General features: G+C 46.8%; 1 protein-coding gene across 4 annotated transcripts in view; it reads right to left on the minus strand.

Annotated features, from left to right (window-relative positions):
- Positions 1–1,235: 1,235 nt before the first annotated feature.
- The window catches only part of DOK5 (docking protein 5), a 358,181-nt gene continuing 332,715 nt past the window's right edge, over positions 1,236–26,701 (minus strand). For all 4 annotated transcript variants that reach the window (XM_013060172.2, XM_004759883.3, XM_045082055.1 and 1 more), the window contains 2 exons: positions 9,269–9,389; positions 1,236–1,711 (listed from right to left, as the gene is read on the minus strand). In XM_013060172.2, the coding sequence (XP_012915626.1) occupies positions 1,647–1,711; positions 9,269–9,389 (186 nt within the window). In that variant the 3' untranslated portion in view covers positions 1,236–1,646. The remainder of the gene's footprint in view (positions 1,712–9,268; positions 9,390–26,701) is intronic.

Genomic DNA, 26,701 nt, shown 5'->3' on the forward strand with positions numbered 1-26,701 from the left:
CGCACGTTTGAGAAGGAGCACAAATGAAAATGAACCTTTTTATGGCCCCTGCTTGGTGCTGAGTAAAATTCACTTTTTCTCTAAAAATTACAGGATAGATTTTTCTGGGGAAAATGATAATTTTAGAGGACTTAGCTCAGTGTCTGGCACTGAGAAAGTACACAATCAATATTAACTTGCCTCCCCTTATGGGAAGAATTCTATCCCCAGGATAAGAGTTGATTCATCTCTCCATTCAATTATCGCGTAATTTTCAAGCACAGGTCTAGAGCCTGGGAAATAGGACTGCCAGCTTTAGCAAAGAAAAATACAGACCATCCCATCAAATTTCAATCTGAGATATACGGTGAACAATTTTTTAGTGTATTTCTATCCCATGCAATATCTGGGATACACTTACACTAAAGCACTTCGTCATTTATGTATCAAATTTAACCCGATGCCCTATATTGTATCAGGGAACACCACAGACAATAGGGTAGTGACCGAGACACACACCATCCCTGCTTCCTACAAAACCACAGCCATTCTAGCCTCGGGACCTCCCAAGATTGAATTCCCATCTGGCAGTTCCTAGTGGGAAAGCCCGGGGCACAAACCCGACTGCCTCTTCAGAGGCCCATGGCCACTGGAGACCCATTTAGCCGATGTCACTCTCTATTATAATTGCAACTTTATTTCCCTGTCATACTCCTCTGCACCTGATGTAACAGGACCTGCGTCTCCTCATCGCTCTATCCCGGATTCTATCTAGCAATGTGTCTGGAATGAAAAAAGATGCTCAGAACAGATCAGCTGAATGAGGAAGCAGGCAGATGCGAAAACAGTCACGCGGACCTCCAGGGCAATGCCAGACGGGCTCCCGGCTCGCAAGGAAGATATCCGCATGCCCTTAGAAACACCGAAGATAGAAGAGAAAACCAGAGCACCAGAATCCGGAGAACATGGGGGTAAGAATGTTCATTTATTTGAAAGAGTTTTATGGAGGGACTCCAAACACAACCAAGGCTTTTAAAAAAGGAAGGAAGGGGTTAGGAGGAAGATGGTGTGAGAGCAAAACTGTAACCCTGGAAAGAAGACTAAAGGGTCCTTGGAGGTTATGTCTTAACCTAATAAGTAAGAGTCAGTCAAAGCACTGATTTAACTAATTGGTAACATCATAAAAAATAATTTCTAGTAGTTAATCAGAACCATAATATTAACAGCGGAGGAATACGGTATCAATGGATAACAAATAATGAAGAGCCATTTTATTATCAGTACCGACTGTCATACGATTGAAACACTCAGAAGGAAAAATCACAAGAATCCACAAAAGGACAGATTCAGAGAAGTGCAGGGGACACGGTATCTACAATAGAAAATCATTCTGTGGCATGGACTCCTTTCTGTCCAGCTGTAAAAGAGGGAACAAAAGTCGATATCTACAGAGCATGTTTCAATCACGCTAAGATTTTTTTTTTTTTTTAAAGAAAAAGACAAATCTTGCATTGCAGTTTCCCAAGGACCACCCGATTCGCCAGGAGTCCCAGCCTCTTCCCTTCACGGCTCCCCTCGTCGTCATCCTGTGGCCTCCCGGCGGATCCGCAGCGGCCAACACATCACGGGTGTGTCACACAACGATTCTCCGTGCTCCGCAACATCCGTCAGTGCTCGGATCGGTAGGCAGGGAAAGTCTCTGTCCGATGAAGCTTCAGAGGGCTGGAGACATCTTTTCCAAAAAGAATTTAAAACCGGCAGTTATCTTTCAAGAAAGCACGCCGTCAGATTAGCTAGCAACAGGCTTCTACAGCACAGACATAAGTAACATGCAACACAGGACCACAGTGAGATGCTGGGAAGAGTCAGGAGACACAACGCGATTGACATGTCATTTGCACGGACGGGGTCTTTGCGCTGAACCACGATCTGTCCACTGGCTGCTACTTTCCTCCTTAATTTTTTCTCTTCATCAGCTCCCATGTGCAGGATATGGAAGGGGAAGGAGAAGGAATCATGGGACTGTGACAACTTTTGTCTGGCCGACTCTCTGGAAACCCGACTAGAAAGAAGGCAACATTCTATTCATACTTAGGAAATTTTGTTGCAAGGACTCCCTAGAGCCCACACAGGCATTATTATTTCTGGCTTAGGCTCCAAGCCAAGACAATTGAAGACATGGGGAAGGGAACACGGAGGGCCGGTATTAGCAGCCTCCGGGAGCTAAGGCAGGGGCCAGGCATTCTTTATTTATAAAGGGCCAGATACTAGATATTTTAAATTTTGCAGATCATTCAGTCTCACTGCAACTCAAGTCCACTGCCCGCCCCCTGAGAGCAACCACAGGGGATGCAGGACGAAGGGGCATGGACGCTCCAGCGAAACTTGGTTCATGAACACAGTGGACTGCACTGGGCCCCCAGGCCCTGGGGGTCCATCCCCGTGGACGGGGCGCTGGATTTTATACGAGGGGTTTGACTGCCACCTGCTGGCAGGAGGTTGCCACAAGCCCGGGAATCCGCGCTGGCGGCTCTGGGAATTCTCAGAAGGGGGCAGAGCAAAACCAGCGCAACTGAACACAGCACTTTTTTTCTTTCTTTTTAAAAAAAGATTTCTTTTTTTTAAGTAAGTAAGTAAGTTAGGTATGTATGTATGTGTTGATTGATTGATTGATTGATCTGACACAGAGAGCGAGCCCAAGGAGGGGGCAGCAGCAGCCAGAAGGAGAGGGGGAAGCAGGCTTCCCACAGAGCAGGGAGAGCAACCCAACCCTAACCCGGGACTCGGGACTCGGCCCAGGAGCCCTGGGATCATGACCTGAACGGAAGGCAGACGCTTCCCCGACTGAGCCAGCCAGGGACCCTGAGGGCAGCATGTGTGGTAACCACACGTGTGGGTCAAACCCGCGTACTGCACAGATAGGGCTGTGCCACGGGAACAAGTTCAAGACACTGATGTTTTTAAACCGGGAACCAAGCAAAAAGCTTCATGGGGGCATATGGCTTAGTTTAACCTCCATTACCTTCTCACAAACAGCCCTGAGCTCCGTGAGACCTGTCAAGACCCTTTCTGACATAAGAAATCATGGATTTGGATATTTGCAAGCCTCAACACGGAACCACTGGGAAATCCTAGACCTCGTCAGACAGTCACTGGTGCGCAAGAGCAGAGATTATTAGTAGAGAAGCGTGAATAGTAAGATGTCCGGAATCACAAGAAATCATTTCTTCCAACCTCCTCACCAGTCTGAACACAGATCCTCGCCTGTTTCCACTACACATGCGCACACACATGCTGTAACACTGAGAAATTGTATTAATGAATCTGAACACTACAAGGGGCGCCTGGCGGGCTCAGTCGGTAGAACATCTGACTCTTGATCTCGGGCTCATGGGTTCGAGCCCCGTGTTGGCTGCAGGGATGACTTAATGAATTGGGGGACCGCAGGTAAATATCCCATACACCTTTATTACAGGTGGATAAAAATTCCCATGCGAAGGACACTGTGTACAAACATTATTGATGCAAAACCCAAGTCTCCGGTCAAGAACAAAGCCCTTTCTGAACCTTCATCCGTTGCCTCTTAGATTGTAAAAGTTTGTGAGAAAAGGGAATGATCGTAATCACTTGGGGTCACATCAGAAGGGAAGCACCGGCAACCTCGATCATCACGCTGGCCAAGGGACTGTTTCTGGCTTGGCGTCAGTGCTATTGTTAGCTTAAAGCCAGGAAGTGGATTGAATGACCGGTCCCACATTTTTGCAGCTCACTAAGGGTCATGAGCTGGGACCAGCCTGTAGACCCCATCTGGGCCCAGACCTCTTCTCTGGCCTGCACAGGTCATAAAATGTTTAGAACTGATGGTCAATCATTAAATAACTCCAAACTTCCATAAAGGTGCGGGTCTCCCTGTTCCCTTGTTCTGTCTCCCGCCCCAGGGCCCCTGGGATTCACCAGGCACCCGCCACACCCAGCCGCACCCTGGTTCTCTGTTTGCACATCCCCCCTGACCCTGACAGACGGGAGGGTTTGAGACTTCCATTTATCTGTTACTCTTTCACGTTTGCTCACATCTTAACCTCTTCTCTCTCCACCGATGCACACATGACGTATGTGACCGCGTTAGAATTAATATTGAAAAGCCAGCGTGGATGTCTCTGAAGTAGCCACTCGCTTCTGGGAATCTACCATCGTTAAAATGAATATGCAAATTGCCTGAGCAGGAACCAGTCCTCTGGAGGGGTTGTTTTCCTTCTATGACTCGTGCCTTTGAAACAGCCATGGTGGTGGAACTTCTTCTCATAGCTAAGAATATATGCTAAAGAAAGAAAGGAGTTTTAACACCAGTCCCTCACCCACTAGCTCTGTGATCTTGAGCAAGAACTTGACCTCCAAATGTTTCAGGTTCTGCCTTCATGGAGACGGAGAACACAGTCCTGCTCTTTCTGACTCAAAGTGTTGCCAGAAGAACCAGATACGGCAACACGAGGAATGCCGGGGAGATGGTGCCACAAACCTATGATGCCAATCTTTGATTTCTTAAAATTATCTGAAGTCAAATCTGATAAATGATGCCTATTTGCTTCTTGTTTTTAAACAAGGGACACTGTCTTCCAAGGCAATTCCAATAGAAGGATTCTGGAAATATTAAGCAATGGAGAACCTTTGGAGTAAGAGAAAGATTCCTAAGAGGATAACTTTGAGAAGGAAGTGACAGAGTTTAAGAAGGGCCCCCAGTGAGGCTGGATACAGCTGCTGGCTCCTTCCTTCTCTGAGCAGGTCTTTAAGAAAGGCTATCTTCAGAAAAGATACTCATTCAGTATGTCTTGTGTGCCTTGTAAGGCACAAATCTAATACTTTTCTAGTGGTGTGTCCATGTTTACTTAGATTAAAACAAGGAGAGAAAAAGGTTTCATATGCAAATAAATTTGCAGAGCTCTAGTTTAAACAAGATAAAACAGATTCTTTACGGCAGGACATCTCGAAACCTTGAAAACAGTGACTGGCATTCTCAATCTCCAAAAGGAGAATTTAACTTAACTTGGAGCATTTCCCCCAAAATCAATGGACCACACTACTTTTTGGGGAAAGGGCCATATCTACTGGAATTAGTGCTCCACGGAACACACTTGGGAACCCACCGCTCTGGGGTTATTTTGTGCGATGCACTCCTGAAAGAATCCTGTGAATACAGTGTCCAACTTGATAAATGCTTCTCCTTCCTGAGTCTCTTCTGGGATTCACGATCAACCCTTTTCACATGTTGATTTTGTAGGTGCTCAACCCTAGAAGCATTTTGATATGAAAACTGGAAATGGGGCAGGAGAGGCAGTGATGGTGGACTAAATATGTCTTCATATACCAGGCTGTGTGTCAAAGCCAGCACTTCTTCCCACCACCACCAGAAATAATAAATCCCAAACCGGGGCGCCTCGGTGGCTCAGTGGGTTAAGCCTCTGCCTTCAGCTCAGGTCATGATCTCAGGGTCCTGGGATCGAGTCCCGCATCAGGCTCTCTGCTCGGCGGGGAGCCTGCTTCCCCCTCTCTCTTTGTCTGTCTCTCTGCCTACTTGTGATCTCTGTCAAATAAATAAATAAAATCTTTAAAATAATAATCATAATAATAATAATAATTCCAAAACCAACCAGCAGGTGGCTCTGTAGGACTAAATTTGGAGAGGAAATGCCCTGTTCTCTAACCAGATGAACTAGTGCCTCTGTGAGGGTCTATGGGCTTTCCAAGGTTAGCTTCCAGACCTGTCATCTAGAAAAGTCCTCCTGAAATAGCCCCAGGTGTAACAAGCTGGCCAGAGGAGCCACAACTCAAAAACATCATCAAAACAAGGTATCACATGCAGCGTAACCTCAGTGTATAGCACACACAGGCCATGATGTCACTCATTCTCTTGCAGTTTCAGCTTTATTCATGGAGTGGGGGAAGGAAGGGGGGGGAGATGGGACAGACACATCGGCAGATGAACTTATCCTATTTGTCATGGAACCGACCACCTCTGATAAGAAGATTTTAGGTAGTCTGAGAACTTTTTTTTTTCCCCTTAAGGTAACAAATTACTGGTAAATTGAGTCCCACACGACACAGACCACAGAGTGGCCCTGTATCTCAATGAATACTGGTGACTCAAAAGTGATCCACAAGATAACACAAATGCAGACAGATCTAGGCAGAACCTGCCGTGAAGAAATCTCTCCGTAAACACTGGTACAAATTAAATACCAAACGAAAACACATGCACTGACACAGGTAATGAAATTCATGCAGAAGCAAATAATCGGATGGAATGACTGGTCCCCAAACAGAAAGAAAATCCTAATAATAATTCTGAAGCCATTATCATGCCATTTTCAGGCACACAGATATTCTAAGATATTTGGGTGTTCCCCAAGTATTATCAGTATGCCGAACAGGGAAACTCTAAGAACTCAAACGCAAATTCATGTTCAGGGAGGATCTTAATATTTGACAAAGGGCAACCAAGGGAAGCTTTAGCCATCATCTTCAAAACCTAGGACACAATCCTCTTCAAAACCCTATAGATTATGACTATAGATTATCAATACAAAGCTTGAGAGTCCAAGAGCTCTGCGGAAAATCTGTGGTATTCATTCTCATGATGATGGCCATTAATCTCACTAGAACCTAGGAAATCACTATCCTCAGATTACTTTTCTGGGACTACTATGACTGGGATCGCTTGAAAAATCTATACCAAGAAACTCGACCTGATTTTACGGTAATCTCATTACTTTTGAGTGATGAGCTGTAGGGATAATTCAAAATAAAAACAGTAAAGGGAATAAACCCACGTTTAATTTTGAGGAGTTGTTTGATGGGTGACGTGCTAGTTTCGATAAGAAGAAATAATGGGAACTTCTCCAAGGATGCAAATTCTTTCTTTACTGTGATGCCGTGTACAGCTCTACTCTATTTTCAGAGATACAGTCGTTCCCACTATTACTTTGGGATCAGCGGGTTGCTAGTCTTTGACGACCATCCTGGACTTGTGAGCTGTGCAGGTCCTTCCACACGTAATATGGGCTTTAATGCGTGCAGGTAAATTTGCAAATTTTGTTGTTTTTCTTGGAAAAAAAAAATATCTGTATGCTGGAAATAGAGCTGTTTCCTTTCCAGTAACCACAGGATGGATGTCAGAAGAGTCATACATACCCTGGGAACATACAGTCTAACAGTATCCACGACATCCTCTTTAAACCTAAACAGATGTCTTTTGAAACCCCGAAAGAGTTTGTAGAGTATTAGTACACACTGGGGTCCTGATAAGACCCTTAGGCTTCATCATTTCTGATAAAAGTCTCCTCATTTTGGTGAAGGATAGTTATTAGATTAGTTAGGGAGAGGAAGGTGAGTACGCCGTTTACATGGCGTCTTCTACCTCCTAAGGATTCTTAAGCTCTGGGATATTCACTAATAAATTCTAAAACTGCTGCATATCCTGGGTGTTCAGGTTACCCCACTCTTTGGTGCTTTTTTGCAAACACGCTGTTCTAGGGAAATCCCACCATGCATCACCTTTGATGCAAACCGACTTCGCAAATTACCACTCAGTATGTCAGGAATTAAGGTCACTTATCAATTTCCTCCCTAGGAAGCCTACATCACTTCGGTTCTCAATTTCGTTTTGCAAGCCTGACACGCACAATCTAGAAAGACCCACTTTCTTTGTAAAGATCATGTCGGAAAGTGTAGAAAGTCAAGTTACAAAGCAGTTCAACAGCTTTGTGTGAATTCATGTTATTCTTTAAACTTCCTTTAAACTTTCGATAATTACTATTTATCTTATTGTATATTAGAAAACATAGCCAGGTGCTCTAAGAGTATAAAGGCAGTGGCATACAAATTTCTTTACAAAAATGAATCTATTTAAGGAGAGGAGACTGCATAAAATTGAATTATAGCATAGGAGGTACACCTATGAGAAAAATGCCGATAATGTAATTCAAATATTGCAAAACTTCCTGAACATGCTGGGGAACGAGCGATCACCCACCCTGTGCTCCCCTCCCTGCTAAGGGGCAGAGCTTAGAGTCACAAAGACTAGACTGTGAGGACCCTCAGTGCACATCCACTCAACAAAGACTCAGGGCATGGCCACGGCATCAAGGCACTAGGGGATGAAATCCGGAGGACGAAAGACCCATTCTCCTTGGCTTCACTGCTTCCTGGAAGAGGAGGCCACTGGCCACACCAAACAAGACAACGTGAGCCCTGGAAGAAGGACTCTACAGAGGGTGGCCAGCACTCTCGTCTTGGGACCACACGTAGTCAAGATCCCGGGCCAGCTGTAAGGGAGTCTGGCAGGGTTACCTTGCAGTCAGAAGGTAAGACCCGGAGATGACAAAGAGTGACCCAGGACAGTGGGAAAGAAAGAACGGGAAAAGCTCTCTGGGGGAGAAATAGCCACCAGGAAGGGCTGAAAAGGCTGAGTGACCAGGGAACAGGCAGAGCTCTTGATGGCGGAGGCCTCTGTATCCTGTGGCCCTTCACTTGCTCTCAGACTCATTCGTACGGCAGATTTCTGCACACGAACTAGGTGCCATCCTCCGCACACCCTTCTAAGTCCTGGCATCTTGCAAAGTTCTCCAGCAGGGGTCCCCCGAAGAGGCCTATTTATTTTTTTTTATAAGTTACACATGGATGAGCTATTCGTACATACTAGAAACCATAAAAGCTGCACTTCAAAAGATAAGAAAATGTTTAAATTTTTTTTCTCAGTATTCCTGCTGTCCCCACCATGGGCTCTTCTGCATCCCGTTTCTGAGCCCACTTTTCTGGAAAGCAGGCCTCCTAGGGTTTGCTTAGAGTGCCCGCAGAACCAGAACCCGGGACCCCGCCCGGTGATTCCCTTTCCAACAGCACAGGTTCCTAAGCGTGGGTGTTCCCGAGAATCCCCTGGAGGGCTTGATGAACACACAGATGGCTGGGCCCCCATCCCACAGCTCCTGAACCTGGAACTTTCAGGATCCTGGAAGGGGCCTGTGCATTTGCCTTCTAGCATGTTCCCCAAAGATGCTGATGCCATTGGTGCCAAGGGCACTAGCCTGGTTTCTCGCAGGGCGGACCCCTGCCCCTCCTGCCCACACCCTCCGCGGGTGTCTGCTCAAGGTAGTTTGCTCGGCCACTTCCTAAGATCGAGAAACTCTATGGAGAGGAGGCCCCGGGATCTGCACTGTAAACAGTTTTCCCAGGTCACGGTGATCGAAGGAGGACGTGCCCCCGAGTGTGGCCTCTCCGCCCCGCCCCGCCCGCTTACCTTGCAGGCGGCAGAGCTGCCCCGCGCTGCGCTGCCGCGTGATGTGCTGCCAGTAGGCGCTGCGGGGCAAGGGCACCATGGTGCTCAGGGAGGCGGCCCGCTCGCTCATCTTCATCTGGAGCTGCATCGAGGGGGAGAAAGGAACATGTCAGCGACCCCGGGGGCTGGAAAAGGCTCGGCAGAGAACCGGAGCGCTGGGAGTCAGAACCTCGGAGCAGCTGGGGGCCCATCAGCGGGCATCTGCCCCCGGGGGGCTCAGCTACTTGCTTTTGCTCACTCGGCGGCACCCATTCCTCCCCCGGCTGGCAACACCTTGTCCACTTTCCTCCAAAGAACCTCCCTCCCGCCAGTTCAGCTCCGTCAATCGAGTTACAGGAGGCTGACCTCACTACTGATTCTAGGCATGGTTTGGTGACCTAAGTCAGGCCACTAGACACAATCCTTGGAACTTTTGTGGAAGAAAGAACCCACAGAAGTAAGCCAAGGGTTTCTGTCTGTTCGCTCCATTGCACTCTCTCCCCCAGGTCGAGAACATTTCCTGGCGCGTGGCAGGTGCACAGCAAACGCACACTGCGTTGAATGAACGGGCTTCCTTGTGGGGTTGCTGGGGACAGGAGACGGGCTGGACCCTGCCTTGGAACAACAAAGGGAGAGCATTCCAGCCAATGCACTGACTCAGAGGAAGACAGCCAAGAAAAGGGGGCGACCTTGGATCCCACCTAAACCTGGAAACTAGCCCCGGACTTCTCAATTATGAGCCAATTATTTCTTTTCAGTTCAAGCGGATTTGAATTGGGTATTCTGTCACTAGGATCAGAACAAAGCACTGTCTGCTCTTCCAAGCGCCTGATCCTGGGTCCAGATATTCAGGGAGGAAAGGGGACGCTGGGGCTGTTGTCTCCAGGTCCTGGGGAGTCGTCAGTGGCCTGTCTGACACATTGGCGGAACTGACCCTACAAGGGAAGTTTCAGAGAGAAGATGGCCTCCGAGAATGGGCGGGAGTTGAGCAGAAGGATAGGTACGTGGGGACAGTACAGCAGGAAGAGCCAAGTGTCTCATCTCCGCCCGCTCAGAATGCCATCATAGTTCAGTTTTATTACGCGTTAACAGAAGTGACTATCTGCAATGTTCGATTTCTCGAAGTTGTCTGAATATCAAATAACCCACCTCAGTCTTAAAAATGTGCCCAGAATTATACAGATCTGCAGAAGCTTATGCAGTGAGACATAGTCTGCAAGGCTCTAGAACTGGAGGCAGCTTGGGTCTCTGCCCCGAGACCAGGTTAATTGCACTGAGACCCTAGGACATACTTGGCCATGGAAAATCGGAGGAAGGTAGATTCACATCAGTGAAAAATGAAACATGTATGTATTGTATTATTAGGGAAACAGTGAGTTGCAGACCATTGTATCTAGTGGAATGCCACTTTAATTGCTCATATGAGAAGCAGTGACAATAAATGCTTGCCCACTTGGGCTGTATTAGAGTTCAGTACCTACTCAGCACCTATCTAGCACAAACTAGATACAGGAAAAAATGAAGGATATGTAATTATTATTATGAATTACAAGGCCCATTTAAATATTTTTTACTTTTGGGGCGCCTGTGTGGCTCAGTGGGTTAAAACCTCTACCTTCGGCTCGGGCCATGATTCCAGGGTTCTGGGATCGAGCCCCGCATCAGGCTCTCCGGTTAGCGGGGAGCCTGCTTCCTCCTCTCTCTCTGCCTACTTGGGATCTGTATCTGTCAAATAATAAATAAAATCTTTTAAAAAATATGTTTTACTTTTTATTTTTTAAAAAATTTTATTTATTTGACAGAGATCCCAAGTAGGCAGAGAGGCAGGCAGAGAGAGGGGGAAGCAGGCTTCCCGCTGAGCAGAGAGCCTGATGTGGGACTGGATCCCAGGACCCTGAGACCATGACCTGAGCTGAAGGCAGAGGCTTCACCCCCTGAGTCATCCAGGAGCCCCTCATTTAAATATTTTTTAAAAGAAAACTCTCTATTCTCCACACCTCATCTATATGGTAGATCCAGGCCTAATATCCATCCATTCATTCAGTGTAGCCAAAATAATAGGAGGCTTCATACCCCCTAGTGACCAAAACTCATTCTAGGTGATGAGATTGAACGTGGAACAAAGATTAGAACACCAAGTATTCCAAAGATCATTTAATTTACATGGTTGCGTTTACATACAATGGATTGAATTCTCGGTCCTATCTCAATAGGACAATTACCAAAAAGTGTCCCCCGGAAGAATCAGATAGCACTAGGTTTTATGGGGACATTTTTCTCCCTAAACATGTCTTATCAAATCAAAAGGGCAAAGAGCCGAGAACAAAGCTAACAGAAAAGTTCTGTGGTTCTTTCTCTATTTCTGTGCACGTGAATGTCTCAAAGCTTCAGAACAAAAAATGAAAACAAAGAAGCCGAAACCTATTTACCAGTGACTTCTGGTGACGTTAAACCTCCTTTACACGAAACACAGAAATAAACAAACAAATAAATAAAAAGAACTGGATTTCCAAGGTACTGGTTATTGGATTTTCTTCATAAAAACAGATTCTATTTAACATAATAAAAAAATCTAACCTAAAGAAAACATTCAGGAAATAGCCATCCCGTCAAATTATTCACTACAGTACCATGAATATATTTCCGCAGACCAGCGTGATTTGACTGTATTTTTAGAAAGCTTATTTAGGAACAAGAATGCAATGACACCAACATCATGTTTCATGGAGAACATGACACAGCCTGGCTCTTTCTTCCTCAACTCTTTGGAAGATTACCATAGTTTATGGAAAAAAGGGGGCATTTTAATTGTCTCCAGAGAAAAATAATGAAAGAAAATCTTATTTAGCAATGCAATTCTTCAAGGGTGAGAGGTTGTCCAGTGAGATATCTGTCAGGGAAGTTTCCACGTCATTCTTTTTTTTTTTTTTTTTTCAATAAAGATCTTTATTTATTTGACACACAGAGAGAGAGGTCACAAGTAGGCAGAGAGGCAGGCAGAGAGAGGGGGAAGCAGGCTCCCTGCTGAGCAGAGAGCCCGATGCAGGGCTCGATCCCAGGACCCCGAGATCACGACCCGAGCCGAAGGCAGAGGCCCAACCCACTGAGCCACCCAGGCGCCCCCTAGGTCATTCTTTCTTGCTGCAAGGCACCCCGAGCCTTACTCTCAGCCTCCAGGGTGGGGGACCTGAATGGACACTCATTGGCGCTGCCGGTGGAGAGAGAAAGCAACGTGTTCAGAGACTTTAAAATTAGGTCATCTCGAGTACACAGAAAGAGAGGCTGACTCTTCCTCCTTTTTCCTTTTTAACCTTCCATGCTTGTACATAGTTGGCTGTCTTGTTCTGTTTATAAAAATCATAGTAATTTCACATGAATAAATGAGAAGTAAAGATGTCCCCAAACCATAAAATCTGAAGTACAGCTCTCTCTGCTGTAACGAGGCACGGACCTTCCCATCTGCAATTCTTTTGGGAAAATCAGTTTATGGGACGACCCCTCAAGATGTTTGCTGCTCTCTAACCAAAGGCATCGCTCCGCAGAGAGACAGCTCGGAGGCTAGAGGGTTTGCAAGGGTTGTTAAAACACACATGCACACACGGAAACATGTTTAGTTAGAAACACTGTCTTCCTAAGTCCAGACTATGCAGACGGAGCCCAGGCTCTTCCCAAACGGTGTGCACCCCTGACTGCATAGCCACGTGAACAAAGTTTGGTCCAGAGCTCCACAAGGTGGCCAAGCCCCTCTCTGGGTAGAGCCTATGGTCCCACTGTTCACCTCTTTCTTCCTTCCTTTCTTTCTTTCTTTTTCTTTCTCTCTCTCTTTTTTCTTTTTTTTAAGATTTTTATTCATTTATTTGAGAGAGAGGGAATGAGGGGGAGGAGCATGACAAGGGGAGGGTGAGAGGGAGAAGCAGACTCCCCGCTGAGCGCAGAGCCTGATGCAGGACTCGATCCCGGGACTCTAGGATCATGACCTGAGCCCAAGGCAGTCGCTTAAACAACTGAGCCACCCAGGCACCCTCTGCTCTGCTCATTTCTTGACTTCTTAAACTGTAGCTTGAAGACCCTCTGTCTATGCCGTAGTTTACTGAGGGCTTTTCCCTCTCCCGCTGAAGGTTTTAATTCTACTCCTGCTATGCCGGGCTTCCCTTGCCCAGGAAGGGAACCAACGCACTTTCTTACACCAATGCACTCTGATATTAGGGTGAATCATTCTCCAATTTATCAAATGCATCTGAACTCAGTGTGAACACAGAAAGGATGTTTTAAGTAGAACTGTCTACCACATCTGCCTGGCTTGTTCCCACCTTTCCATTACACAGGTATCCTTGAACTCTCTATATATTTTTAAAAAATGATCCAAATCATCATTTTTGCATCCTGCGACTACTAGGAAAGTTTAATACAATCATGGAACACCAGACTACGGGATTAGCCAGCCCAGTCTCCTGCGCTGACAAGCCAAAAAATTAGTACCCGAGTTCGCCCAGCATGGTGGCAGCTGGCACCTGGTTCCCAGGACCTGAACTCCATCTCTCAGAACCCACTGGCAGGCACCTACTTGCTCTCCACCTTGAATTTATTGAAGTTCAAGGTTAAATTCCAATCGCCTCCTAAAACCATGGCTCCCAAGTGGGGCGCAGCCTTCACAGGTGCTCATGAACATTCTAAGTTGGATTTTTCCAGAGATTGGCCACCTGAGCCAATAAATGGAAAGTACATTTATTCAGCTTATTACCAAATACTTGTTGATTTTGAGGCATAGTCTGTAACCGCCAAGAGCTTTTGTCTAAGACAATCCAAGAAGGATGAAGCAGGGGCACCTGGGTGGCTCAGTGGGTTAAGCCTCTGCCTTCGGCTCAGGTCGTGATCTCAGGGTCCTAGGATCGAGCCCCGCATCGGGTACCTGCTCGGCGGGGAGCTTACTACCCCCACCCCCGCCTGCCTCTCTGCCTGCTTGTGATCTCTCTCTGTCAAATAAATGAATAAAATCTAAAAATAATAATAATAAGAAGAAGAAGGACAAAGCAGAGGACATCTGGGGGGTCTGGGACGACAGGAAAAGGGCATTAAAATCTGAGCAGGGGGAGTGACAAGGGGACATGGGAATCAGAGAGGAATTGCTAGAGGAGTTACCGGGCACACAGCCAAATCCCCAGCTGCTTCCCCCGGGTTCCAGGGGTTCCAGGAGCTTCACATCTTAGTCCATCTCCCAGATCACCTCCAGCACGCAGGAGGCTGCAGGATGTCTGACGTCAGACTAGGCGTCCTTCATTGCTCCTTCTAAATGTTAGACTCTTAAGATGCCTGCATGTGTGTGCACTCGCAGCTCTGGGGACGATATGCCCAGGGAGCCAGGACGGTGGTTGGCGTGAAGTCAATGAAGTCAAGGCTTGGAGACGCCAAAGCCAACATGGAGGCCCAGGATCATTGGAATGATCAGTGACTAAAAACCAGAATTTTAGAACCAGAAGGGAATTTTGGTATTTGTTTTGCTCACTGGTGTGTTCTCAGCTCTCAGAACGGTGGCTGTTCCGCACACTCTTGCCAAGTGAAAGACTGAATCCAATCCACGATGCGGGAGAGCGGGCTGGAACCAGCTTGCGAACGCCAAGTATTACATTTTCGGAGAGTTTGTGAGCTGGTTGTTAAATGCAGCCATCAATAAAAATTAAATCATGCAAACTTACAGTTACATAAATTGTGTATATAAAATACACACGATTGTGTACATGGTACTCAAGTCACAACAGATGTATTACTCAAAACTCATTGCTTCCTGTTATTATTTTACTATCGTCCATGCTCTGAGATTATCTGAGTCGGTCACATCTACTTGGCAGAGATGGATGTAAAAGAGCACGCATCTCTAGATCACTTCCCAACTCTGCGTTTGCACACAGGCGCTTTTCTTCAGAGGGCCATTTCTTAAACATTTGCGAGCACGTGAGTAAATCCAACCCATAGTGTAAAAGAAGGGCCTGTGAGCCAAACACGGAGCACCAGACAGGCTGTGTGTGGTCTGTGTGCACCCAGCCCCCCACTTCTCACCTGGCTGACGCCTACCTTCCCTTCAGGAGTCAGATCAGGAACCCCTCAACATTTTCCTGACATCTTGTCTCTGTTAATGACATCCAGTGCTCCTACCAGGTATCTCTAGTTCCATTTTTTAAAAAATTTTTAAAGATTTTATTTATTAGAGAGAGAGAGAGCACACAAGCCTGGGGGAAGGTCGAGGCAGAGGACAAGCGGCCTGCCCATGGAGCAGGGAGCCCCACTCAGGGCTCCATCCCAGCAGTCTGAGATCATGACCTGACCTGAACCAACCGAGCCGCCCAGGTGCCCCTCGTGTCCCATTCTTATCCCATCATTTCATTGTTTTGCTGACAGCAGCTGGACACCCCCCTCTCCACGGCAGACCACAAACTCCTGGAAAACTGTGAGTATATATGTTCTCTCCATATCCCCAGCGCCTCACTAGGGCCTCCAAAAGCCTCACAAATACAGAATGGATGGAGGAATAAATGAATGAATGAACAAATGAACCCCACATTCGCCCAGGCAGCAGGGGACAGTTTTTAGAAATCACTCCTCATCAGCTCAGCCAATGAGAAGCACCATTAGCCCAAGGCTGAATTCCCGCAGAAGCTCTAAGTCCAGGTTAAACTAACGTGGCTTTCACTGGCTGGGGGGGGGCGTGGTCACGAGACTCTGCTTCCTCCTACTTTGCTACCCAAGGGTTGAGCTGCAGCAAGGCCTACGTGCAGACGTGCAATCGCACGACCTGCCCCAGCCCCAGCAGCTGCGGAGTTCAACTCTCCGCACTTGCACTTACTCCTTCTGTTAGCAGCGTTAGCTCAAGATCCCACCGGGGGACAAAGACGGGCTTCGTGAAAGTCAAACAAATGCCTTCTTGTACTTGAATGCTCGAATCTTCTCCCTAGACAGCAGGGATGCACCCAGGTCTCCTCCTCACCCAGGCTAAGTGAGTTCTGCCGCTGCTGGGTGGCCAGAAATACTCAACCAATCACTGGTTGTAACCGATAGGGTTTCGAAGGCACAAAAACATTATGCTGCTGGGAAGAGAGACCGACCACAGAGTCAGAGACCGTGTTCCAGTTTACGGTGCGCCACAAGAACCGTGGCATAGGGGACACACCCTCGTCTTGTCTGAGCCTCCAGGTGTCTTTTCTCATAGAACTTCTCTTTTCATGAGACAAAGAAAGGAAACATATAAAAAGTCATCAGAATGCAGTACAAAAGAATGAGGCCCTGCTACCTGCTACCCCACAGATGAACTTGAACAGGCGATACCAGGTGAATGAAGCCATTTGCAAAAGACCATTATGTTGCCAGAGTCCACTTATAGGAAATGTCCAGAACAGGCAAATCCAGAGAGAAAGGGCAGGCAAATGAGCGGCTGCCTATGGCTAGGCGGGTGACGGCTACGGGGGACAGGTTTCTTTTGGGGGCGATGAAAATATCTGGAGTTGATGGGGGTGACTGAAACAACTCTGTGAATATACCGAGACCCTGAAACTGTCCAGGTTAAGGGGTGTACTGTATGGTGTGCGGACGGTACCTCAGCAAGCTGTCCTGAGAAAAGTAAGATCAGACAGTGTGTGCCGTACAGACTATTAAAAAACTCATGGTATAATAAACTAGTGGCTGGCGACTTCCAGTCAGTCCGTCCCAGGGGAACTGACATGGAAACTCGAGTGACACCTGGCCCTCGCGTGGTCGCCCACCACCATCATCATCATCAACAGCACCGATGGGTCCTTTTAAAGACCTCCCGTGGTTCACAGTGAGGGAAATGCTGCTCGCCCAGGCCCTTCTCTCCTCATGATGGGCAAAACATATCAAGCCTCTTGGGAGAGGAAAAAATTCTAATGATGCTATTTACAGCTTCTCAGTGAGAAACACAAACAAGCAAACAAACCAACACCTCCACACCACCAACCACTTTCTGGGTTTGTGCATTCTTCCTTGGGTCTGGCTGACACTTGTGGCTTAGACACTTCTTTGATGAGAGGGAGACCCAGAGTACAGAGCAGTGGCGACTCTTGGCCGGAACACGCCACCATAGCGTCCTTCTCAGGGCTCCAGCCGCTTGACAGCAGAGCCCTGTGTTTGTTGAAACTGACCAGCACGGCAGGAGGAGGCTTTCTGCCGCGGCGGTGGCACATGGGTACCGCATGCGGTGTGTGTGTGACATCAGCCTGGCCCCGTTCAGACACGGGCTCGCACCACCACAATGGTGGGTCAGCCCTTCTAGAACTCACTCCAACCGCCTCAGGCTCTTAAACTTGCGCCAGGAGGCTCCTGACAGTACCGAGAGCCTGGGATTTACCAAGAGCGACTTGGCATTTGTAAATCAGATGGGAAGTCTCCGTCCGCTCCACCTGGATCCTAAAGGGACGGAACCAGGACACGGTCTGCCAGTGGGATTCAGCTGTGAGTCAGGGCTGCCTCTCAGCTGGGATGTCTGCTCAACCCGACAGACTTCCAGAGCTCAGGCGGTTCTGACAGTATCCACGGTTTCAAGTATATATAAACCAACTTATTTTCTGTGGATATTTTAAGCACAAAGTGTGGGCAAAGTTGAGTCACAGGGACAATTCAAGAGAGAAATAGTAAAACTGTGTTCCGAAAAAAGGCAGCATCTCCGTGTCTCCCTCTTTCCACTCACCAGTCAGCCTTGCTAACAGCACCCTCCTGGTTCATTGACGTTCTCCCCTGGGCGTCCTGAACGATGCCTTCCTTTTCTGCCTACTTCTTCTCCAATGAAAAGAACATCTGAAAACATGCCTTACGTTTGCTCTCCAGACCATGGGTCAACGGTTCTCCAACTCCAGCAAGCAGGAGAATCACCCGGATGGTCCCATCCTCCAGGAATGTGCCTTTCTACCAAGTCTCCAGATGGCTCTGATCTCACGGGTCCAGGGACCATACTTTGAGAATCACTGCCCTGTGTCCTTAGGACCAATCACGATGGAGGGAAAAAAAAGTTCTCCACTGTGGTAAGAGCCCAAATTTGGCCAACAATCGGGATAAAGTCTGGAGCTGCCACTAATAATTGCAGGACTCCAGGCTAGTTATTTAGCTTCCTTTTATTCCTTCTACCACCTTGTCAGTAAAAAAGAAAAAAAATTGCTTCTACTTCGCAGCTAATTTTAAGAACATCCACGGCTTATTGTGGGGTTCCATCCATTTAGCAATATTGTCATTAAGCCCCATATCAACCAAAATACTGTCTTTAGCAAGAGTTTCTGAAAAGGGTCTTATTAGGAGCATTCACATCTTTTTAAACCTGAATATTTGATACTGGACTCTTCCTGGGTCACGACAGGAGCTTTAAAAAAGTATTCAGGCAACAACAACAAAAAAGCCACCCAATTAAATCCCGAAAAACATAAATATGTTTAGAGAATATATCTAACCACCAGGTCCCAGTTAGTACTCAAGGCATTCAATGAATAAGGGTGAACACAGCTCGGTGTGGGCACACGGATAACTGGAGGAAAAGGAGAAAATCCAAAAGTCCCCCTAAAACCAAAGTCTCCCTCTCCCCCACCTTGGGGAGCTTACAATCTCCAAGGCATCTCTGCCCATACATCTGGTAGCATTTTGCTCAGCACCCAAAAGGGGGTGGGAGGGAGGTCCACATCTTGTTTATGGTCCATTTCTTTAAAAGTTGTAATAAACCGTGTTCTTTCTTCCCTAGTAGTGATATATTTCTGTCAGATTCAGGGAACATACAAAAGAATATAAGGTAGATTTGAAATTAGCCTTATACACATCACCTAGGAAAAACAAAAGCAAAGAAAAAAAGAGAACTTTTAACATGCTAATAATTACCTTCTAGTCTTTTTTTTTTAACTGTGCATGCATAATGTGTATTTTTTTTAATATTTTATTTATTTATTTAAGAGAGAGAGATTACAAGTAGGCAGAGAGGCAGGTAAAGAGAGAGGGGGAAGCAGGCTCCCTGCTGAGCAGAGAGCCCGATGTGGGGCTTGATCCCAGGACTCTGGGATCATGACCTGAGCCGAAGGCAGAGGCTTTAACCCACTGAGCCACCCAGGCATCCCCGTAAACTGTATTAAACACAAGCTGCATGAGTGTGGATATGCTGTCGTGTCCTCTTTTTTACATTTAATATATTGTATACAGGCCTTAACATTCCTAAACACTACTATCTTCTGTATGACCATGTTAATGTCTGTGCCGTAGCCCATCCTTTGTCTGTGCCTTACTTTATTTGCTCGTTTATAAGAAATAAATTCTTATTTACCAGATGTGATCGTGGAATTAAATTCTGACCCAATCTCCTTCTTAACATTTTTTTTTCCTGCTAACCACAGTTGTTATGCTGGGACCCACTCCATCAACAACTATTCCCATAGTCAGTTTTTAAATGAATTTTAAAATTTAATGTTAATTTACATGTCAACTGGATTTTAGAGTGACTCAAAAATTACCTTTAAATGCTACATCAGAAAATTAGATGACTTGATAATTTTGTTTTTATTCTTAAAGCTGTCTTACCTTCCTTCACATTACTGTGGCATCTGTACCACAGACTAATCTGTAGCCATTAGAAAGAAAAAGGCAAATTGCTGTTAAAGAGGTGTTGAAACCACCCTAAAAATAAGGAGCCACAATTACTTATCTGTCCATGCTCCCAGGGAGGGTTCATCACCGGGGTGGGTTTAGGTATCAACCATCCACACTATGATGGTTCTCAAATGCACACCTGGAGCTCCCCTCTGTCCCCCAAACCTCGGACTTCTGTGTGCATCATCCCATGTCTGCCCACGTGCTTCGCAGGCCTCTCTCGTTGAGCATGTCCATTCCTGAATTACCATTTCTCACTGTCGACTTCCTCCAGTCTCCTCCCCTTCCAGGTAAACGGCTCTTCCATTTTACCTATTGCTCTGCTTAAAGCAGAGAAAGCCCTCTGAGGCTACCTTGTTGACTCTCTAGTCTACAGGATTGCTTACCCACCAGCAAAGCTGGTTTTCCAATCTTCAGAATGTGTCAAGAACGCCCCACCTTTCACCATGTCCAGCCCGCCATCTTGGTCCATGTCACAGCACTCACCTAGATCCCAAGATGGAGGAAAGAGCTCCCGAATGTTCTTCCTATTGATACTCTTATCGCACCTACCTGGGGTCTTTCCCAAATTTTAAAAGTGAAGTCAGCCTATCTCCCCTTCCTCGAAACCCTCAAATGACTTTCCAACCCACTCCAAGAAAAATCCAAGTCTTTATCACAGCTACAAGGTCATATGGTGCCTGGCTTCTCGTTATTTCTAGACCACACCCCCACTTCTTCCATCTCCCCACTTTATCTGCTTCAAAATCACAGCCTTCTTGACCTTGAACATGCAAAGCATAAAATGGCCTCAATACCCTGGCAGAGAGCTGAGGGCAGTTAAGGGTGAGCCGTGAAAATTTCTTAAGGCCCCCTCTGGCTGGAACAATGGGCGCTCAGAAATTTTCAAGGCTCACTCTGTACCCCAGCCCTCTGCCAGCGCATCACCCCATCAGAGCAATAAACCTCCATCGCTCTCTCTTGCTTTACGCTGTAATGTTCTTCAGAGCAAACGCCAAATCTTGATAGATAGATTTATATGTCTACTGTTGATCGTCTCATCCCCCACAACAATGCAGCAAATTCTTTGGACAAGGAGTGTTTCTTGTTCTCTGCTGTCCTCCTGCTTCCTACCACAAGACCTGCCACAAGGTAGATACTCATATTTGTAGAATGAATGAATGTATTAATAAGCAGATTTGCATTTTACATCATGCACAGATCCAATTCTTAATCCAAAAGTCTCTTTTTGATACTAAATGCATCTCAAAATAAATCACAGCTTCCTCCCTCGATGGCACCACATCCATTCACCAGTTTAAAGAACCTGGTAGCTCTGAATCGGGCACTGTTGGTTATGTGCAAGCACAGCACCCCTCCAAGACCAGGCTCGGACAGAGCAGACATCTCTCTTCTTCCCACACTGCAGCTTTATAGACCCTCCCACCCCGCAAGCCTCTACCCCTTTGGGTCTTCTCAAATGAGACTTACGAGAAGACGAAATCCAGGAGAAGTTAAAAGGAGACGAGAAAAGAGTTCTCAAAGAAGCTAAAACATAATTTCAGATCTCTAGCCCGAGAGAAGCACTTCAAATATCTCATGAATAGTAAATATGTTTTGAACTGAATCTTAAAATGTTAGGCTTATTCTTACAAAATCCAGACCAAATGTCTCCCTTAAAAGAGAACAGTGGCTTTAGACAATACTTAAAAAAAGAAAAAAGACATAAAGATCAAGCATGTGTTTGTGGAGCATGCAATCTGTTTCCCCGAGTCTAACAAATCCCTATTTCTGAAGTTTATCAAACACATTGCAAAGTACCAGCAGATCTGTCTTGTATGGTTCAGTGCTGGGAGTCATTTATTGAGATAACTACGTTTGCTGCATTTTGTGGGGTTCCTTCTGCTTGATGAAGCAGATTCATTCAATCAATACAAACTGCTTAAAATGTTAATTGCTACGCTAAGTGGCAGTAACCAATCCCTCCTGAACAGAGATGCAAATATTGTTGAAAAGGTCCCGTCATCATTGCGGGGCAACCCCGTGGTGCATGAGAAGATGGAATTGGTTCTCACGGCAGTGTACACAGGTATGCAGAGAGGCTCGTGGGCCTGCCTTTCCTCTACCTGCTGCACAGGTATCCTCCCCTTTGTGTGGGAGGAGGAAAAGGATTTAAGGAGGATTTTAAGAGGATTTCTTAAAAGCGTCTAGTGTTCTTCAGTGAGAGAGCATCACATGATCCTGCTTTCCCAAACCCTTAAATGCAGACCACTGATACAACACATGTAAAGAGTGGTTAGTGTCCAATAATTAGACAATGAAAGAACTCTGAGCATAATGACATTCCGTTCCCAGCAGAGGACTGTGTTCTCTGATTGGCATATATCTTCCCGAGAATCTTTATAGGTATATAGGACATCAAGGTATGCAGTCCCCTGCTGTGCTATCTTCAGCACTTGTCCCATTTCTTCCAGGGACCAAGGAACCAGACCCCGCATCAATTTAGAGCAGTGGTTCTCAAAGTGTGGTGCCTGGACCAGCAACATCAGCATCACTTGAGAACTTACTAGACATTCAAATTCCAATTCTCCACTACAGACCTGTGAAACACTGGCGCTTGAGCCCAGTGACCTGGGGCTCACTAAGCCTTCCAGGTGACCCTGATGCACTCTGAAGGTGCAGAAGCACTGTCCCAAGTCCCACCCCCCCCCCCACTCTCTCGCCCTTTCCCCCGGTGCCCAGCCCACAAACATCTACGAGGGCTCTAGAAGTCTGTTTTCCAACTATGCAAAGTCCCCAGATTTTATCCTCTCTGCCAGTTCCGATCAAATCCACATCCTGGGCGGGGCGTGCCTGGGTGGTTCAGTGGGTTAAAGCCTCTGCCTTCGGCTCGGGTCATGATCTCAGGGTCCAGGGATCGAGCCCCACGTCGGGCTCTCTGCTCAGCGGGGAGCCTGCTTCTCCCCTCTCCCTCTGCCTGCCTCTCTGCCTACTTGTGATCTCTGTCAAATAAATAAGTAAAATCTTAAAAAAAAAAAAAAATACACGTCCTGGGCTTTACATTCCTCTCCTGACTCTTCACATACTAATTATGAGCTACTGAGCCTCAGTTTCTCCCTCTATGAAACAGACCTAATAGTGCTTCCAATGAAATACAAAGTACTCCAGTATTTTGGAAGGCAATACAGCAACACCGATTTAAATTTAAAAATATTTACAACCTTTAATTCAGCAATCCTGCTCCCGGGTTGACAACATTCAGTTACATAAAGTAACATTCAGAAACTCAGTTAAAGTGGGGCGCCTGGGTGGCTCAGTGGGTTAAAGCCTCTGCCTTTGGCTCAGGTCATGATCTCAGGGACCTGGGATTGAGCCCCACGTCGGGCTCTCTTCTTAGCGGGAAGTCTGCTTTCCCCTTCTCCCTCTGCCTGCCTCTCTGCCTACTTGTGATCTCTGTCTGTCAAATAAATAAACAAGATCTTAAAAAAAAAAAACCAAACTCAGTTGAAGTTAACATATATAAGTAAGAGCACATATACGGAGATGTATGATGTAGAATTGTTTATCAGTGACCCCCCAAAATCTGATATTCCCATAGATAGGCTAATAAGTGAGTGTCACATCAAGACCCTGAAATACCAACCAATCCATTAAAAAGAATGAATGAGACCAATGCCAGCCACCTGTCTGTCAAGGGCTAGAGAGCAAGCAGCTTTGCAGGCTGGACGGCCCTCATCAAGCCAATGAATCAGCTCCTATGCTTCAGTATGAAAGCAGCCATAACATGATCTCACTGAATGAACATAGCTGTGTTCCAATAAAACTTTACTTACAAAAACAGGCATAAGCTAGATTTGACTCATGGGTCAGAGCTGGCTACCCCTTGAGTCAGACTTATGATAGATGTCTTTTAAGTACTGTATTTCCATGAGGTATTTACTGTTAAATGAGAAAGCCCAGGGGGTAGCTTTAATATGTAATAGGATTACGATTTTATAATACAAACAATGGCTTCCAAACACTGATATTACACATGTATCTACATGTGTGTCTGTAGATATGGATTTTTGTATGGGATCACAAGGGTACAGAGAAAAACAAGGAAAGCAGAATACAAACTCCTGCACAAGATTTAGGAGTTGCTAAGGAGGGAATGGTAGACGCATACAAATAAATGACGAAGACAGAAAATACTGTCGTGGCAACCATCCTCTCTATGAGCCTATCTCTGTAGTTAGTTAAATGTCACATACGTGTGTTTCTGTAAAAATAAACAGGATTCAAAAACCAACCCCATCTCTTAAGACAGCGGTGAAAATTAAATGAAATACAGCATTCAGACCCTCCGCGTAGAGCCAGATGGAGCGACGCATTCCAACTGTAATCATCCCGCTATTAGACTAAGCCCCGTAACTTGGTTTGCTGCTGGCGGTCCTTCCTCTCCCCTGACCCCGCGCGGTGAGTTCTGTACTGAAGGTTCTTTAGTTCCTTCAGTCACTGCGCCCATTGATATGCTCTGGGCATCACTTTTAAGTCATGCGGTAATGCCAGGGGCTGGAAACTTGAAAATGAATGAAACGCAATTCCTCCGCTCCCCAGGATTTTAGAGTAAATGGCCGGAGAGCTAGAGGCGGGCTTTGGTCAAGGGGCCTGCCCGCTGCCTCCACAACGGCCCTCCCTCCTCTACAAAAAGAAAGCAAACTCCTGGAAGTAGAGCTCTCCTTCAGTGTGGGTGAGACGATTCCTCGCACGCACGTGTGTCACACGCCTGGTACCCGGCATGGCTTCCGGCACACAGGAGGTGTGCGGTGTGATGGGGATCAGCGACCGAATCACTGAGTGAGTAAGAAACCTCTGTGATGTCCCAACCCCTCTGCCATGTTATCCTTTCTTACTGTAAGTCAACGCCAATAACAGCTCAAGGTTGATTTGTATTGGGTAAGTTCCAGACACTGTGTCAAGAAATCACCTGCCTTATCCCACCTGGCCAGGTAGGTATTAATAAAAACCCCCTTTACAGAGCGCGAGAAGCAAACACTAAGGGTGGTGAAGTCACCTGCCGAAGACACTGGGCCACCATTTAGGACTGGTCTCTTAATTACTCCGGAGATAAAGCTCATACCACCATCCGTGTGTTCTACAAAACACTGAGGTGGTTACAAAGGCCTTAAAGAATGGGCTCAAATCGGGGGCACCTGGGTGGCTCAGTGGGTTAAAGCCTCTGCCTTCGGCTCCGGTCATGATCTCAGGGTCCAGGGATCGAGCCCCACGTTGGGCTCTCTGCTCGGCGGGGAGCCTGCTTCTCCCCTCTCCCTCTGCCTGCCTCTCTGCCTACTTGTTGATCTCTGTATGTCTTAAAAAATAAAAAACCTTAAAAAAAAGAATGGGCTCAAATCCTGTTCTGAATGATAAAAGACACCTGAATTTTACTTCCAAAGCTCAGAGAAATGGCAAGTGGCCAGAAGTCTAGGCTGCTCGGAGAGGGTTACGCCCCTGCCAACTTGGGCAACAGAAGCTACCAGTGATTCTGCCAGGCCCTCAGACCCCCACGGTCCCAGGGGCCTTCTCTCAAATGGAAATTAGCAATCTGCCAAACACGTGGTCCTTGCTCGGCTTCCTCACGAAACCCATTCTCACGGCAGTCTGATCCTGATTCCGGCTCTGACAGATGTTTGGCTTAAACCACCCAGAGCGCTCTCTTGACTTCCTCTAACCCCCTCCCTCGCTCCGACATTTGCAGGAAACGTGATGGAGATCCCCATCACCGAGATGCTCCCGAGCTATCCCCGAGTATTACGGACGTGTCAAGGAAAGACAGCCCGGCGGAGGCTTACCCGTGGAATGTCAGAAAGCGAAGGAGAGACGGACAGAGCCAAGGAAAGGGAGGAGGAGAGCCAGCCCGCTCTCCTGCGAAGGCAAAGTGCAGCAGAGACGCGACTGCGCCAACGGGACTCGCTCAGACTATGCCTCCCTTGTCCCCCACAGCTTTGAGAAAGCAGACGGTTGCTGAAACCAGCCGTTTGGGGCCAACTTTCCAAGGGAAGCATTTTGCTGAACACCAGATGCACTCAAACGGTTATTTTCATGGGGAATGAAAGTGATTTGCATCAATTTATTCAGAGCCATCTGAGTTCTCAGCCACATGCATAAAACAAAATCATTGCTCCCTTTGCTTCTGGTAACTTTTTATGCCTCTTTGCGAAGGATATCCTCTCCCCGTCCGTGCACGGAAATTGATACCCTCGGGGACTATTTTCTACAACCTCTTCAAGCAGACCTGCTTGAAACCTGGGCCTTGGCGTGGCATGAAGAGGGAACTGGATTTGGTATTTGGGCTTCATTTCTCCTTTTCTCTATCCTCATAAAATGGTCCACTTGGCCCGGATTTTGTTCATTCGACAAACACGTAGTAAGTCCTGTGCCAGGCCCTGAGCGTATTACAGACACAGGGAGCCTAGCCTCTGCCCTCTGGAGGCTTCCAGCTTCTAGAAGACCGGCCAGTTACTTGGTTAGATTTTGAAGCTAATGCCCAGGGCAAAAATCCCATAGGGTCCGACTGAACTCACCAGAAGCAGATGCTTTTGTGACACGATGTGGTGCTTTTGTGACACGAGACCAGGGAGCAAAGGGTGGTTTGTGTTTTCTGTCCTATGCTTACTCTGGGCACAAGTCTACTGAGAGGTGGCCCGGGGGCCCGGGTGGGCCATGCAGATACCGTATACTTTGTTCGGTTGCACTCCGGAGTGGGTATCACCACTCTGGGCATATTTACAGGATCCTGTAGAGTGCCAGCCCCTGCGGGAGCCCCACACC

Source organism: Mustela putorius, unplaced genomic scaffold (genome assembly GCF_011764305.1).
Source record: "Mustela putorius furo isolate JIRA1106 unplaced genomic scaffold, ASM1176430v1.1 tig00000592_pilon_pilon_pilon, whole genome shotgun sequence".
NCBI classification, from domain to species: Eukaryota; Metazoa; Chordata; class Mammalia; order Carnivora; family Mustelidae; genus Mustela; species Mustela putorius.